Genomic DNA, 16,983 nt, shown 5'->3' with positions numbered 1-16,983 from the left:
GTGTTGCATCATTATGGAGCCAAGTGAGAGTCTTTACTTTTGAGTTTTTTTGTAAATTCGGTTAAACCGTAATAATTAATATTTGGAAAAGCAGCTAAGAGACTATGTAATCTTTGAGTCATTGAAACTGGAGAGACTTTATAAAGCTCTAGTTAGGCCCCATTTAGAACAATTCTGGGCCCCACACCTCAGGAAGGACATAATGGCAATGGAGCGTGCCCAGCGGACAGTCACACGGATGATCCCTGGAATGGTAGGTCTAACATACGATGAATAGCTGAGGATTCTGGGATTGTATTCATTAGAGTAAAGAAAGTGGAGGGGAGATCTAATAGAAACTTGCAAAATAATGCATGGCTTAGAAAGGGTGGACGCTGGGAATTTGTTTCCATTAGGCGGGGAGACTAGGACCCATGGGCACAGCCTTAGAATTAGAGGGGGTCAATTTAGAATGGAATTTCTTTAGCCAATGGGTCTATAGAATTCATTGCTACAGAGTGCAGTGAAGGCTGGGACGTTAAATGGCTTCAAGGCAGAGATTGATAAATTCTTGATCTTGCAAGGAATTAAGGGCTACAGGAAGAGTGTGGGTAAGTGGAATTGAAACGCCTATCAGCCATGATTAAATGGTGGAGTGGACCTGATGGGCCAAATGGCCTTCCAATCCTGTGCCTTATAAAACAAGGCCTAATGCTGAAATAGAATAAATGAGAAATCTGTCATACAACAACTGGAAGCTGTAAATGAGGACAAGACCAAGTTGGAAAGGGGATTTAAGAAAGAAATCCACAGTAAACCATTCATTTTAAAAAAGATAGTAACTCTTATTGCTTTTTAAGTTCTGAGAAAAGCAGCTTAGTTGCAGTTTAAAAACATAGAGGGGGCTGTTAGATATGTTTTCTGCTGCACAGAAGTTGCAGGTCGAGCTGTGCAAAATTAGAGTTTTTTAACCAAAAGCTAATGGAAGGATCACAGCAGGATATTGTATCTTTGCGATTAGCTGGAACACAAGTGAAATCAGCATGAATTCCAGAGAAAGGTAACATCCCTTTTTGAGTTACTCCCAAGTTGGGATGAATTTTAAAGATTTCAGTAGATAAGAAAAATCTCCAAGGGTCAGGCTGAGATGGTGTAGAATAGAAAGTGAACTGACTTGGTAGCAAAAAGCCTGTTTTAGCCATTGTGTAAAGATTATGCTTTTCCTGTCTAATTATTCTGTATTTCCAGTTAAGGTTGATTTTATAGACAACAGGTGCAGGAGTAGGCCATTCTGCCCTTCGAGCCAGCACCACCATTCATTATGATCATGGCTGATCATCCTCAATCAGTATCCTGTTCCTGCCTTATCTCCATAACCCTTGATTCCACTATCCTTGAGAGCTCTATCCAACTCTTTCTTAAACGAATTCAGAGACTGGGCCTCCACTGCCTTCTGGAGCAGAGCATTCCACATACCCACTACTCTCTGTGTGAAGAAGTTTCTCCTCATCTCTGTCTGAAATGGCCTACCCCTTATTTTTAAGCTGTGTCCTCTGGTTCGGGACCTCCCCCATCAGCGGAAACATGTTTCCTGCCTCCAGAGTGTCCAATCCTTTAATAATCTCATATGTCTCAATCAGATCTCCCCTCAGTCTTCTAAACTCAAGAGTATACAAGCCCAGTCACTGCAATCTTTCAACATAAGATAGTCCTGCCATTCCAGGAATTGACCTCGTGAACCTATGCTGCACTCCCTCAATAGCCAGAATGTCTTTCCTCAAATTTGGAGACCAGAACTGCACACAATATTCCCACCTTGGTCCCACCAGGGCCAAGTACAGATGCTGAAGAACCTCTTTGCTTCTATACTCAATCCCTCTTGTTATGAAGGCCAGCATGCTGTTAGCTTTTTCTTCACTACCTGCTGTACCTGCATGCTTGCTTTCATTGACTGGTGTACAAGAACACCCAGATTTCGTTGTACTGTCCCTTTATCTAACTTATCTGAGTAGAAAGGGGACGAAACGTTTGCAACAAAAACTCCCAGCTTGGCAAACAGAACCACAACAACGAGCACCCGAGCTACAAATCTTCTCCCAAACTTTGAACTTGACTCCATTTAGGTAGTAATCTGCCTTCCTGTTCTTGCCACCAAAGTGGATAACCATACATTTATCCACATTAAACTGCATCTGCCATGCATCTGTTCACTCACCTAACCTGTCCAGTTTACCCTGTAATCTCCTAACATCCTCCTCACATTTCACCCTGCCACCCAGTTTTGTATCATCAGCAAATTTGCTAATGTTACTATTAATACCATCTTCTATATCATTAATATATATTTTAAAAAGCTGCGGTCCCAGCACTGATCCCTACGGTACCCCACTGGTCACCACCTGCCATTCCGAAAGGGAGCCGTTTATCACTACTCTTTGTTTCTTGTCAGCCAACCAATTTTCAATCCAAGTCAGTACTTTGCCCCCAATACCATATAGTATGGTGGTCTTGGCAGAGTTTATCATGGTTAAAAGAATCTGTAATGTAGTTTTGTTGGCTACTTGCTGATTATATGTATTTCTTTAAACATTATGACCTGGTTTTGGGCCATTAACAATGTTTTGGTTATAAATGAGCATACAGGTATTTATTTAAGATTCCAAATTTTATAGGGGACAATATAATTCTATGTGCAACTACATCTGACCTTTTGTTATTGGTGCAGAATTATGAGTGTTGTGGACTTGACCAGAATTTATTCTCTGTCTCAAATTGCCCTTGAGAAGATGGTACTGAGCCACCTTTTGAACTGCTGTTCGTGGTAATCAATAAGTGGTTGCCTTGTCTGTGGTTCATATGATGTCTTGAGACTTTGTGCATACTTGTGTCAAAGTTGAGTGCACTCAGAGCAACTCTGTTCAACTGGAAACCACCTCTGGTGGTGAGCCTGTGGAATTCATTGCCACAGAGTGCAGTGGAGGCCGGGACGCTAAATGTCTTCAAGGCAGATATTGAGAAATTCTTGATGTCACAAGGAATTAAGGGCTACAGGGAGAATGCTGGTAAGTGGAGTTGAAATGCCCATCTGCCATGATTGAATGGCGGAGTGCACTCGATGGGCCGAATGGCCTTACTTCCACTCCTATGTCTTATGGTCTTATGGAGCAGGATACCCAGAATGGTAATGGTGGCATCAAAGATAGTATTTTTATTGCACTTGTGATGCATTTGGCTGTTATTGTTTGACTTGTCTGAACAACAAGTGTGAAAATTTTGGCACAAGCCCTCATGTTAGGAAGTAGGATATAGTATGGTTGTCTTGGCAGACTTTACCATTGTCAGTTATGATGCTTTGCTCAGTGTGGAGTGGTCTGTCCAGTTTGATTCTTTTGGTTTGGGTTTTATACAGATGACTGCTTGTTAAGCCATTTCAGAGGACCAAGTCAGCCACATTGTGGTTCTGAAGATTGGGTCTATTGTCACATGTCAGCCAGATCAACTAAGAACAACAAGTTTCCTTCCATTGAGGACACGAGTGGAGCAGATGGATTTTCATGACAATTAACAAGATTGTTTAGTCAATATTAGATGAGCTTTTAATTTTGGATTTATTCATTGAACTCAAATTCCATCAGCTACCATAGTTGGATTTGAACCATTGGGTTAATTGTTACCAGTTGGCCACTTTACTCATTGGACCAATAAGCTGGTTTGCTTGTCTGTGTATTGTATTGGCTCACTACGCACCTGACTAATTTATTCCCTTCAATTCATTACAAAATAAATTGATTTGAGAAAGAGAAGATTGTCAGCATGAGAATCTCTTGAATGTCCCATTAGAACATTAGTAGTCGTACCAAATTATGAAACGTGAAATAAGATGTAGTCCCTATGACAACCTCTTCCCATGGGATTGAAACAATAATATAACAATGGTCATCACATCCTAAATACAAGAGAAGTTTTAATATTCAAGATACAAACCTGAGAGCAACATAGAGGATTTTCTAAATTTACTTTATTTAGAAAATCCTCTATGTTATATAAAAGTGTTTCTGTAGCCCACAAATCATTGAACTATCAAATATTTTGTCCTTTTTGCTGTTTTTTTTCTAGATCTATTATTATCACAATGTGAAATGCAGAGTGGAAATGTTTGATAAAGACTTAATAATGCTCCAGGTAAGAGCCTTCATCCCAGCTAAAGTATTACAAAAATGACAGGAATGTGATTTCAAACAGTATCATATAATTTAGAATAGTTATTTGCAAAGGATTTTGGCCTTCTGCAACATTAAATTGAATGCACTTGTCTCAAGTCTGGCTTTGTGATTTTGTAGTTGGTGACACAAACGTCCAGCATTACTTGGATGATCTGGACCAATTTCTGATGTATAAATCATTTTTCATCTGTAAAAGATGGGTTGAATGGGTTAGAATGTCGGGCAACTGTATTACTTTGCCATCTACAGTGCAGGTTTGTTACCTTCAGAAGAGCTGTGGTTGGCAACAGTCAGAATGCACCATTACTGCCCAGTTATTCTTTGGTTCAGTCGCATATGAACGTTCTTGATTTCTCTGCCTCTGTACATTTGGAGTTTGCGATGTATTAATGGATGTTATAAAATTATCAAAAATGCTGTTGTACATTTTGTTTTTTCAGGCCGGAGCATCTATGATGGATCCAAACCATTTTCTAATGATTATGCTTTGTCGATTTGAGTTATATCATATATTTAATAGTCCTGACTATGGCAAAAGATTTAATTCTGAACACACCAACAAGGTGAAGTAGAAAAGCTTTTCTTAATCAAAAATTATTCTTCAGAAAAATGATAATACCTGTGCATTTCTTTATGTTGCTTAAGTATAGAGTCATAGAAATGTACAGCATGGAAATAGATCCTTTGGTCCAACTCGTCCGTGCTGACCAGATATCCTAACGTAGTCTAGTCCCATTTGCCAGCACTTAGCCCATATCCCTTTGAACCCTTCCTATTCATATACCCATCCAGTTGTTTTTTCAATGCTGTAATTGTACCAGCCTCCATCACTTCCTCTGGCAGCTCATTCCACAACGCACCACCCTCTGCGTGAACATGTTGCCCCTTTGGTCCCTTTTATATTTTCCCCCTCTCACCGTAAATCTATGCCCTCTAGTTCTGGACTCCCCCACTCCAGGGAAAAGACTTTGTCTATTTATCCTACCGATCCCCCTCATAATTTTATAAACCCCTATAAGGTCACCCCTCAGCCTCCGACGCTGCAAGGAAAACAGCCCCAGCATATTCAACTTCTCCCTATAGCTCAAATCCTCCAAACCTGGCAACATCCCTTTCTGAACCCTTTCAAGTTTCACAACATCCTTCTGATAAAAAGGAGACCAGAATTGCACGCAATACTCCAACAGTGGCCTAACCAATGTCCTGAACAGCTGCGGCATGACCTCCCAACTCCTATACTCAATGCTCTGACCAATAAAGCAAACATACCACATGTCATCTTCACTATCCTATCTATCTGTGCCTTTACATTCACGGAATTATGAACTACACTCCAAGGTATCTTTGTTCAGCAATACCCTCCAGGACCTAACCATTAAGTGTATAAGTCCTGCTCTGATTTGCTATTCCAAAATGCAGCACTTCACATTTATTTAAATTAAACTGCATCTGCCACTCCTTGGCCCATTGTCCCATCTAATCAAGATCCCATTGTACTGTGAGATAACCTTGTTCGCTGTCAACTCCAATTTTGGTGTCGTCTGCAAACTTACTAACTGTTCACATCCAAATTATTTATATAAATGACGAAAAGCAATGGACCGAACACCGAACCTTATGGCACACTATTGGCAACCCCCCACCACTACCCTCTGTCTTCTACCTTTACACCAGTTCTGTATCCAAATGACAAGTTCTCACTGTATTCCATGTAATCTAGCCTTGCTAACCAGTCCACCATGGGCAACCTTGTCAAATGCCTTACTGAAATTCATATAGATCACATCTACTGTTCTGCCCTCATCAATCCTCTTTGTAACTTCTTTAAAAACCTTAGTCAAGTTTGTGAAACATGATTTTCCCATGCATAAAGCCATGCTGACTATCCCTAATCAGTGCTTGCCTTTCCAAGTGTCAAGTTTGTTCAAAGTCTGGAAGTAGGGATAAATCTCTTTGTTTGTTTTCCATTTTTACATTTCATATGGAAGTTTATTACTGAGGGTATTAATTACTCTGCATTCTTATTAAACTTTACATTTTCAGGATGTCCTGCAACAAAACAATACTCTGATAGAAGAAATGCTTCACTTGGTCATAATGGTAGTTGGTAAGATGCACATTTTTTGCAATGACTACTCAAGATGTTTTCTCAAATTTGACGCTTGTCACTTGATTCAGCTTAACATAATTTAATGCCAGGAGAGTAGGAGTAACTTTATTTCTTCAGTTCATTGAGATAGCATTATCAGGGATAGAGCTCCTTTCTAACAGGCTTTCTCTTTTGTTGACAAATATCTGGCGTGAACTAAGTAAAGATGCTCTAGGTGGAGAAAGAAATCTAGTTTCACACATGACATTAATTATGCTTGTTTCTCATTGCAGCCTTAACTTTAGCGAGTATTATTTTATCTTTGTTATTTAGGAGAGAGATATACTGCGGGAGTGGGTCAGGTGTCTGCCGAAGATGAGCTGAAACGTGAAATTGTTCATCAGCTCTGTATAAGGCCAATGGCACACAGTGAATTAGTTAAAGCATTGCCTGAAGATGTGAGTACAGTATTTGTACAATGATTGACCATGTTGTCTGCATGCATGTTAATTCGACGTAACATTCTTGTTTCTTTCTGGAATGACTTTCAGTCTTTTGGTAAGGTGTAATCTTATGGGCGGGAAGTTTAGAGGAGGTGAAGATATTTTGTCTTCATCCCGAAAGAGGCGAGAATCTGGAACTCGGTGCCTTTAAGATTTGTAGAGGCAGAAACTCTTATAACATTTAAGAAATATATAGATGTCCATTAGCAATGCCAAGACATATGTTTGGGCCAGAAGCTGGAAAATTGGATTATAAAAGGTGGTTATTTTTGGCTGACGCAGACTTTTTCTATGCTGTAGAGCTCCACGACTCTGTGAAAATACGAAAAATGTTTATCATCTTGCATGAATGATTTCTGTCTCAGGGTTTGATTCATTTCCTGCCAGTTTTTTTTCTTCTGAATTCTCCCTGTTCATCCCTTTTTTGTCCTGTAAGTGTAAAGTTCTGTATGTTCACTGCAAGCGCATCAGTCAATCAGCTACAACCTATTGTTAACTGATATACTGTGGTTATACCATGGATTGGAGCCCAAATCTCCTCTTTTCTGAATTAGGAGACACTAATGCCGCCACTATCTGAATTAGAATTGTCTGGTTCAGCACAGTTTATGTTTCAGTGCCAGCATGTTCCATAGTTTGTTGATCATTTTTTTTGGAAATCTTCCTAACCTGTGTTGTTATGGAAATGTTATCTTAAAAAAAACTTAAAATGTCAATGGATAGATGTTTTGATTCATGAATTTACAATATAATCAGCTGGACATGCATGTGTCTTGAACTTCATGAAGAGAAAACCTTTCAAAAGCAAGGGCACTACTTTCTGCAGCAAAAAGGTTACATTTGCAATGAAACTGCTTGAATGGATTGAACCTGTAACACTTTCAGAGAAGTCACATCGAGTCATAGAGCACACAGAGACCCTTCAGTCCAACTTGTCCATACGGACTGTACATTCCTATCTGACCTCGTCCCATTTGCCAGCATTTGGCCCATTGCCCTCTAAACCCCTCTGATTCATGTCCCATCCAAATACCTTCTAAATGTTGCAATTGTATCTGCCTTGGATAGCTCATTCCATACACACACCAACCTCTGCTTGAAGAAGTTACCCTTGAGTCTTTTTTAAATCTTGCCCCTCTCAACTTAAACTAATGCCCTCTAATTTTGGATACCCTCACCCCAGGAAAAAAGCCTTAGCTATTTGTATTATCCTTTAGTCTCATGATTTCATAAACCTTTATAAAGCAACCCTTCAACCTCCAACACTCCTGGGAAAATGCCCCATCCTATTCAGCCTCACATCCAGGCCATGCCCTTGTAAATCTTTTCAGCATCTCTCAAGTTCAATGACATCCTTCCTAGAGAAAGGGAACCAGAATTGGCCACAGTACTCTAAAGGTGGTCTCACCAATGACCTGTACAGAAGCAACATAATGTCCTAAATCCTTTACTCAATATTCTGACCAATGAAGGCAAGTGTGCCTTCACCAATTTGTCTTCCTGCGATTCCACTTTTTTCAAGTAACTATGCATCTAAACTCCCAGGTATCTTTGTTTGGCAACACTCCCAGGGCTCTTACCATGAACTGTATAAGTCCTGCCCTGGTTTGCCTTAACAGAATGCAAATTTATCTAAATTAAACTCGCATCTCTCATCTCCCACTCATTGGCCCATCTGATCAAGGTCCTTTTGTACTCTGAGGTAACCTTCTGAACTATCCATCCCACCACTTATTTTGGTGTCATCCTCTAACTTAGTAACCATGCCTCTGATATTCATATCCATATCTTTTATATAGATGATGAAAAGCAGTGGGCCAGCACCAGTCCCTCATGTGGCACATCACCGTTTATAGGCCTCCCGTCTGTAAAACAACCCTGTAGCACCATCTTCTGTCTCCTGCCTTCAAGCCAATTTTGTATCCATTTGGCTTGCTCCCCTGGATCTCATGTTATCTAACTTTACCAACCAGTTGACCATGGCACCCTTGTTGAGCACTTTGCTGAAATACATGTAGACAACGTTTACTGCTCTGCCCTCATCCATCTTCTTTGTCACTTCAAAAGACTTAATCAAGTTGGAGGTGTAAAATAGTTTCATTTAAAACACGCATAACATCTACCACAGCAGCAATAGTCATGAACGCCCCCGCCCCCAGGAAAACCCCCTTCATTAGTGTTTCAGAGTTGTAAATTTATTGAAAGATCTGGTCCATTTGAATGCAACATTCATAAATGAGAAGTTTGAATCTACACCACTGTCTCCAGAAGAACCAATCACATGTGATCCGTGTTCTTTCTAAGCTGCACAGCTGCTTATGTGATTGACATGATTGGCATGCCAGTGCATTAATGTCTGGTTTTGGAAGTTGCTGCTGTTCAGACCTCAGAGGTCCAGCCACCAAAAACAACTATTAGAGGGGATGTTGATAGAAACGTAACGTTTGGAAATTACTTCAGCTACAGACTAACATTTGGGCAATCTGTCACTAATTCCTTTTACTAACTTTAACTATTACTTTCCCAAAATAGTGCTCTGTGATAAATGTTTTTTAATACTTCCCACATATTTGCTTGAGCCTTTTTAAAAAATAAACCTAACTCTTGTTAACTGAGGAACCTGACTGTCTTGTTTCTAATACAGTAATTGAGCTACAATTTATAAACATATTAAATCAACAGTGTCAACTCGCCAAGTCTGTTGTGACAACAAAATGAGAGAAGGGAATGAATCAATTCACCCCTCCTAACCTCGTCAAGACAATACAAATATATAGATAAAAGATCATTTGAGGCATGAACATTTTATGGTCCCAAAATGAAATGGAGATTAGGATACCTAGCATTTAAAACACATATAATTGAGTAATCAGTTCAGTAAGTGATGTACTTCCTGCTGATTCTTTTCTCTCTTAGGAGAACAAAGAGACCGGAATGGAAAAGGTTATTGAATCTGTAGCCTCGTTCAAGTAAGTATAGAACTCGGTGAAAGAGGGCATTAGTTGAATACTGAATTGAATTAACCTTGTTGTTACTTGTATGCCTACTAGTGCTTTAATCCCTTTACTTTTTTGTCACAGGAAGCCAGGATTAACGGGAAGAGGGCTTTATGAGCTAAAACCTGAATGTGCCAAGGAATTTAATGTCTTCTTCTATCATTATTCTAGGGCCGACCAATCCAAGGTAATTACATCTTATAGTTAATTCCATTTAATATAGAATGAATGTGGAAGGTACGCGCATCAATACTTCAACTATTAATTGAAGGTATTTAATAGTGAAAGGGTCTTGTTGCTGTAGTAGTGTTTGTCATGTTCTAGGCCAGAGGTCTGTTTCAGGTCCCACCTGCCATGGAGGACAGTCATCACATGTCTGAACAGGTTGAGTAATTTTTTTTTCAATTTGCATAAATTAAGTACTCTTTTGAGTGTTAAAGCAAAATCAGATGTGTACAGATGACAAAATAAGGAGCACCAAAACCATAGTTCTCAACATGAAATATTCCCTTTCTAATCATGCATCTCATGGTTTTTTCAATATCATTAAATTATGTCGTTGTTGAAGAGGATGCTTGACCTATTATGTCTGCATCAGCTCTGAGTGAGCATCATGGCTTTAATGCCCTTCTCCCACTCTTTTCCCAAAACTTTGCATTATTTCTGTTTAGATCATCTTGACTATCTTGATTTGAACTTGTCTCCATCTCCAAGCAACACATTCTAGACTTTAACCACTTGCCATGTGAAAATGTTTCTTTTCTCTCTCTGCATTTACATCATTTGCTAAATGTGAAACCTGTGCCCAGTTTGATGAGTGGGAATTGTTTCCCCTTGTCAAATCTGACTCGATCTCGCAACTTGAAAGCTTGAGGCAAATGTCTTTCTAGACTCTTCCATACAAGGAGAGTCTTCTCTTTTCCTGTCTTTCTCCACAATTGAAGTGAGTCATCCCTCGAACCATTCTCATAAACCCTTCTGCATGATCAAATATGTTCCCATCTTTTCTAAAATGTAGCTTCCATAGTATTCTACCTGAGACCTAACTAGTGTCTGGAAGATTCAGCATAACCTCCTATTTTTGAATTCTCTTCCCCTGTGAATGAAGTGTCATTTACTGGTGCTTTATTCTTACAACTAACTCGGATAGTGTGCTGGAAATTACGCCCTGCTGTTTCTGGAGTCATCACAAAAGATAAAGATTTTCTAAAGAATTCCATGTTCCCCACTTTACCCGACTTTCAAACCAGATTGAGAGAGCATGGATAAGATTTCTGGACTAAAGAAGAATCACAATATTTGCACTAAATAATTAGATGTCTGTTACAGGTAAACACATACAAGCCATCAGCATTTAATGGTACACTGTACTAATTAAAACTCTAATTCCCTTAGAGAGTCCCCCTTGCACATAGGCAAATAGACAGGGTAAAGTTGGTTTTAGACTGAGGAGAAAAATGGGTCTTTGTTCCCAGGTTCTGTTGTTGAGAAGATCCTCATACCTCTTCTGTAGACCAGCAAATTGCATCAGGTGTCTTTCCCTGATTAGTAAAAGATTGTTAAAAATCACAATTTACAATAATTGTTGCAGGAAAGATAAACTGATTTTCTGTAGGTTTAAAGTGAATTTTGATTGCAGAGAACAAAGAGATTGCTGCTGAGCTCAAGGAGAAATGAATATTTACTTTGTTATGTTTCCCAGCTCCAAGCTGTTTAGTTTTTGGTATACAAAAAGATCTCTGTCATTGATAACTGATGACTAACCCATAGACCAGTCAACTACTTGTTGCCAAAAAAAACTGCATCAATACACCACGTTGTCTGTGACACAGATTTCAATTACTACTTGTACAAATACTTGTTAACACAATGCCTGACATGGGTATCAGGTTACTTGCTCTCAAAGCTGCAGGCACACTTTCAGATACTGGTTTTAAAACAGTTTTTTCATTTCAGATAGCAGTTTTTGAAAAAAAATATCTATTATTAACCGCCTTTTCTATCTATCCTGCCACTTTCAAGGACCTATGTGCATGTATACCCATACCTCTCTGTTTCTGCACACCCTTTGTTATACTCACTGGCCATGCTCTTTCTCCTAAAAGGTATCACCTCATATTTCTCTGGATTGAACCTCATCTGATCATTGCCCCAACTTGACATTGCCTACTTGAAGTTCTGCACTGTCCTCCTCAGAACTTAGAATGCTTCTAGGTTTTGTGACATTTGCAAATTTTGAAGTTGTCTGCTGCACTCCCAAGATCGAGGTCATTAGTATAAATCTGGAAAAGCAAGGGTCTAAATATTGAATATGGAACACTTCACTATTTTCCTTACTCCAGCATGGAAATTCTCCATTAATCATTAGTCTCTGTTCTTTTAAATTTGGTCAATTTTGTATCCATGTTAATACAGTTTCTTTTATTTCATGAATTATAACTTTTCTCAAAAGTCTGTTGTGTGGCACTGTATTTGAATGTCTTTTGAAAGTGTATGCGCACCACATCAGCATTACCGTCATCAATCCAGTCTGTGAGCTCTTCAAAGGATTTCGGCAAATTAACTTATCATGATTTTCCATTTGGAATTCGATGCTGAATACTGCCAATTGATCCACATTTTTCCATGTGTGTATTAATTTTATCACAAATTTTGTTTCTTGATGCTTTCCCACTGTCAAAATAAAATGAACTGGTTTGCAGTTGCTGGGCTTATTCTCAATATATTTTTTGTGTTAGGGCATAATTTATTGAATTCTCTAGTCCTCTGGCACTACCCTTTTAAGTTTGGTGAAGATTGAAACATTATGACCAATGCCTCTGCATGTTCCACTGTCTCTTCAGATAACCTTGGATGCGTGTCCTCTGGTCCTGTCATCTTAATAATTCATTCAAGTGCTGTCAACTTTTTTCAATATCACTTCCTTATCAACTTTGAACCCTTCTCGGGTTTCCTCTTCTGTTAGCCATGGCTTGCGTACCATCTGCTTCCTTGGTCAAGACAAGTGTGAAATACTCCTTTTAATAGCTCAGCTGTGCCCCCAACCTCCATGAGTAAATCCACCTTTTGGTCTCTAATTGTTTTGTTTTAACCACCCTTTTACTTTTTGCGAACCTGATAAAGACTTGGGTTCTCTGTTATGTTAGTTGCCAGTCTCTTTTCATAATCCCTTTTTGCTCCTCTTACTTTTTCTACTCCCTACTATACATGTTTTATTCAACTTGTTTCTCAATTTTATTTTCGACTTGACACTATGCATAAGCATGCTTTTTCTTCTTTATCTGAATTCTATTTTAGTTTTCACCCGGGGAGCTGGAGAATTCATTTGCACTGCTTTTCCTTTTTGAGGGTGTACCTTCACTGTATTTGTGCCATCTGCTCTTTGAAAGCAACATATTGACTGGAAAACTTGAAGCTGAATGGTCTTTGGTTCCAGTTTATTCAGTACTGTTCCGTCCTTGCTACAGTATGAATTAGTTCTTTGCCAGTTAATCATTCTTACTAGGGATTGCCGTATAACACTGTCATCTTAAGCCTCGTGATGCAAGAATCTCTGGCCTGCAACGCTGTGCCACTGACATTGATCTACTTGTTTCACCTCATTCCCAGATCTAGCAGTGCCTCTGTTCTTGTTGAACTTTACAAACACTACTGTAGAAAATTCTGCTGAACGTAATCAAAAATGCGTTCCCCTCTTTGACCTCAAATCAAAGAAAATATTTTCATCACATTTATAAGCTGTTGTGGTTCTGCTTGCTGAGCTGGAAGTTTTTGCTGCAAACGTTTCGTTCCCTGGCTAGGGAACATCATCAGTGCTGTTGGAGCCTCGTGTGAAGCGCTGCTTTGATGTTTCTTCCGGTATTTATATTGGTTTGTTCTTGCCGCTTCCGGGTGTCAGTTTCAGCTGCAGTGATTTGTATGTGGGGTCCAGGTCAATGTGTCTGTTGATGGATGTTCTTGCCATTTCCGGGTGTCAGTTTCAGCTGTAGTGGTTTGTATATGGTGTCCAGGTCAATGTGTCTGTTGATGGAGTTTGGGGATGAATGCCATGCTTCTAGGAATTCTCTGGCTGTTCTCTGTCTGGCTTGTCCTATGATAGTGGTGTTTTCCCAGTCAAATTCATGTTGCTGGTTGTCTGAGTGTATGGCTACTAGAGATAGCTGGTCGTGTCGTTTTGTGGCTAGCTGATGTTCATGGATGCGGATTGTTAGCTGTCTTCCTGTTTGTCCTATATAGTGTTTTGTGCAGTCCTTGCATGGTATTTTGTAAACTACGTTAGTTTGGCTCATGTTGGGTATTGGGTCCTTTGTTCTAGTGAATTGTTGTCTGAGCGTGGATGTTGGCTTGTGTGCTGTTATGAGTCCTAAGGGTCGCAGTAGTCTGGCTGTCAGTTCTGAGACGCTCCTGACGTATGGTAGAGTGGCTAGTCCTTTTGGTTGTGGCATGTCCTCGTTCCTCGGTCTATCTCTTAGGCATCTGGTGATAAAGTTGCGTGGGTATCCGTTTTTGGCGAATACCTTGTATAGATGTTCCTCTTTCTCTTTTCGCAGTTCTGGTGTACTGCAGAGTGTTGTGGCCCTTTTGAATAGTGTCCTGATGCAGCTTCGTTTGTGTGTGTTGGGGTGGATACTTTCATAGTTTAAGACTTGGTCTGTGTGTGTTGGTTTCCTGTGTACCCTTGTAGTGAATTCTCCGTTGGGTGTTCTCTCTACTAACACGTCTAGGAATGGGAGTTGGCTATCCTTTTCCTCTTCTCGTGTGAATCGGATTCCTGTGAGTGTGGCGTTGATGACAGCCAGACTACTGCGACCCTTAGGACTCATAACAGCACACAAGCCAACATCCACGCTCAGACAACAATTCACTAGAACAAAGGACCCAATACCCAACATGAGCCAAACTAACGTAGTTTACAAAATACCATGCAAGGACTGCACAAAACACTATATAGGACAAACAGGAAGACAGCTAACAATCCGCATCCATGAACATCAGCTAGCCACAAAACGACACGACCAGCTATCTCTAGTAGCCATACACTCAGACAACCAGCAACATGAATTTGACTGGGAAAACACCACTATCATAGGACAAGCCAGACAGAGAGCAGCCAGAGAATTCCTAGAAGCATGGCATTCATCCCCAAACTCCATCAACAGACACATTGACCTGGACACCATATACAAACCACTACAGCTGAAACTGACACCCGGAAATGGCAAGAACATCCATCAACAGACACATCGACCTGGACCCCACATACAAATCACTGCAGCTGAAACTGACACCCGGAAGCGGCAAGAACAAACCAATATAAATACCGGAAGAAACTCAAAGCAGCGCTTCACACGAGGCTCCAACAGCACTGATGATGTTCCCTAGCCAGGGAATGAAACGTTTGCAGCAAAAACTTCCAGCTAGGCGAGCAGAACCACAACAACGGATACCCGAGCTACAAATCTTCAATCAGATTTTAAACATTTATAAGCTTTTGTAACTTAATTTTTATTAAGATCTTTTTCTTTGAAAGCTGAGCAATCTTGGTCCTGTCGTGGCAAATCACAGCTAGTCAATTATAAACAGACATCTTCTCTGGTCTTAGACCTTGGCAACTGAAAGTGAAGAAATGTCTTGGAAAGTAAAAGGATATCAATTAGCACTGACTCCTTTGGAACTGTTTTTCAACATTTTCTGCTTATTTCTATTGATTATTTGTATATTTACCCATAAAGGGCAAGAAAAGCATTTATTTTAAAGCATCCGGTGTCAGAAGAAAAGTTGACAAAGATGCTTAACTTGATCATCCCTGTCTTTTGTAGCCTTGTTCTTCCTGACTGTCGCATCATTCTTTCCTTCCTCCGCTCTTCCCTTCCTCACTGTGTTGTTATCCCATCACTTTTCAACATGTATGACTTAAATAATGAACTCATTGACTTATCATTGTGCCATCACAGTTGGAGAGGCATTTCTGAATTTGTGTCTCCAAACTACACATGAAATACTTATCAAACAACTGTGTACTGTATTTTTTTAGTCCAGGTTTCACATTTTCTTTACTTTTATAAGTATATATTTTGCAAGGCTTCAAAAAAAGTTTTTTTTTAAAAGCTTGTGCTTACGAAATGTGCTCACTAAAAATAAATTCATATTAGTGTTTTATTTTTCTTTAGGCTGAAGAAGCCCAAAGAAAGTTGAGGAAGCAAAATGGAGAAGACATGGGTATGTTAAAATTTTGGAGTTAATTTTATTTCATTTCATTTTGGATTGGGAGGTGGCCTGCTCACACATCATTGTTGACACGGTAGCTAATGTGGCTCCATGAGTCCTTTGTGTTTAACTTTAATTCACTATTTTCCATATTTGACCATTTAAAATTGTGATCTGTGTTAATATTAGATGGATCAGTAAGTTCTCCACTTTCCAGTCAATCAGGTCAGGATTAAGAGAGATCTAAGCTGAAAAATGTGTTCTGGAAAAGCGCAGCAGGTCAGGCAGCATCCAAAGAGCAGGAGAATCGACGTTTCGAGCATGAGCCCTTCTGGAATGGATGCTGCCTGACCTGCTGCGCTTTTCCAGCAACACATTTTTCAGCTCTGATCTCCAGTATCTGCAGTCCTCACTTTCTCCTTAAGAGAGATCTAGGCAGGCACCTTTTGAAATTACTTGATCATTGCACATACTATGCAACTAAATTGCAGTTTGAGTTACCTTTATAACCTTTAGGAGTAACAATTGTCAGATGTACAGGCAGCCCTCGATTTACAAGCATCCAAGTAATGAACGCGATCCCGTACACAGGTATAATATTAAATATCTGATATTTGAACGATGCCTGTACTTAGGACAATGTAAAACAGTTGTTCCCACGATGGCTTTGATTTGTGTGCAAATTGACATTTGAATAGACTTGGGAACGGAACATGTTTGCAATTTGAGGACTGCTTGTGTCTCTAAATGTATTTAACCAGGTATTCTCATTTACTTCAGTAAAGACAGTGAACTATTTTTAACAACCTTTTCTGGCATGATGCAATCAATAGGAAGCAAGAAAGGGGCAAGAGATGATTATTTTACGTTATATGAATTGGGGTATTCAACATAACATTTGCTGAGTGATGCTTTCAGAAATTCATTTTCTGATGATTTTTGAGCAGTATTGGGAGAGTATTTTTGTGTGTGGAGGCAAATTTAGC

General features: G+C 39.6%; 1 protein-coding gene across 2 annotated transcripts in view; it reads left to right on the top strand.

The window, feature by feature from the left end:
- The window catches only part of ubr2 (ubiquitin protein ligase E3 component n-recognin 2), a 141,158-nt gene that overhangs the window by 77,471 nt on the left and 46,704 nt on the right, over window positions 1–16,983 (top strand). For both annotated transcript variants that reach the window (XM_060831419.1, XM_060831418.1), the window contains exons 18-24: window positions 4,096–4,161; window positions 4,643–4,765; window positions 6,246–6,309; window positions 6,625–6,749; window positions 9,711–9,763; window positions 9,875–9,977; window positions 15,961–16,009. In XM_060831419.1, the coding sequence (XP_060687402.1) occupies window positions 4,096–4,161; window positions 4,643–4,765; window positions 6,246–6,309; window positions 6,625–6,749; window positions 9,711–9,763; window positions 9,875–9,977; window positions 15,961–16,009 (583 nt within the window). The remainder of the gene's footprint in view (window positions 1–4,095; window positions 4,162–4,642; window positions 4,766–6,245; window positions 6,310–6,624; window positions 6,750–9,710; window positions 9,764–9,874; window positions 9,978–15,960; window positions 16,010–16,983) is intronic.

Source organism: Hemiscyllium ocellatum, chromosome 10 (genome assembly GCF_020745735.1).
Source record: "Hemiscyllium ocellatum isolate sHemOce1 chromosome 10, sHemOce1.pat.X.cur, whole genome shotgun sequence".
Taxonomy (NCBI): Eukaryota; Metazoa; Chordata; class Chondrichthyes; order Orectolobiformes; family Hemiscylliidae; genus Hemiscyllium; species Hemiscyllium ocellatum.
Note: the sequence above shows the minus strand (reverse complement) of the source record. Positions and strands in the feature narration are given on the sequence as shown.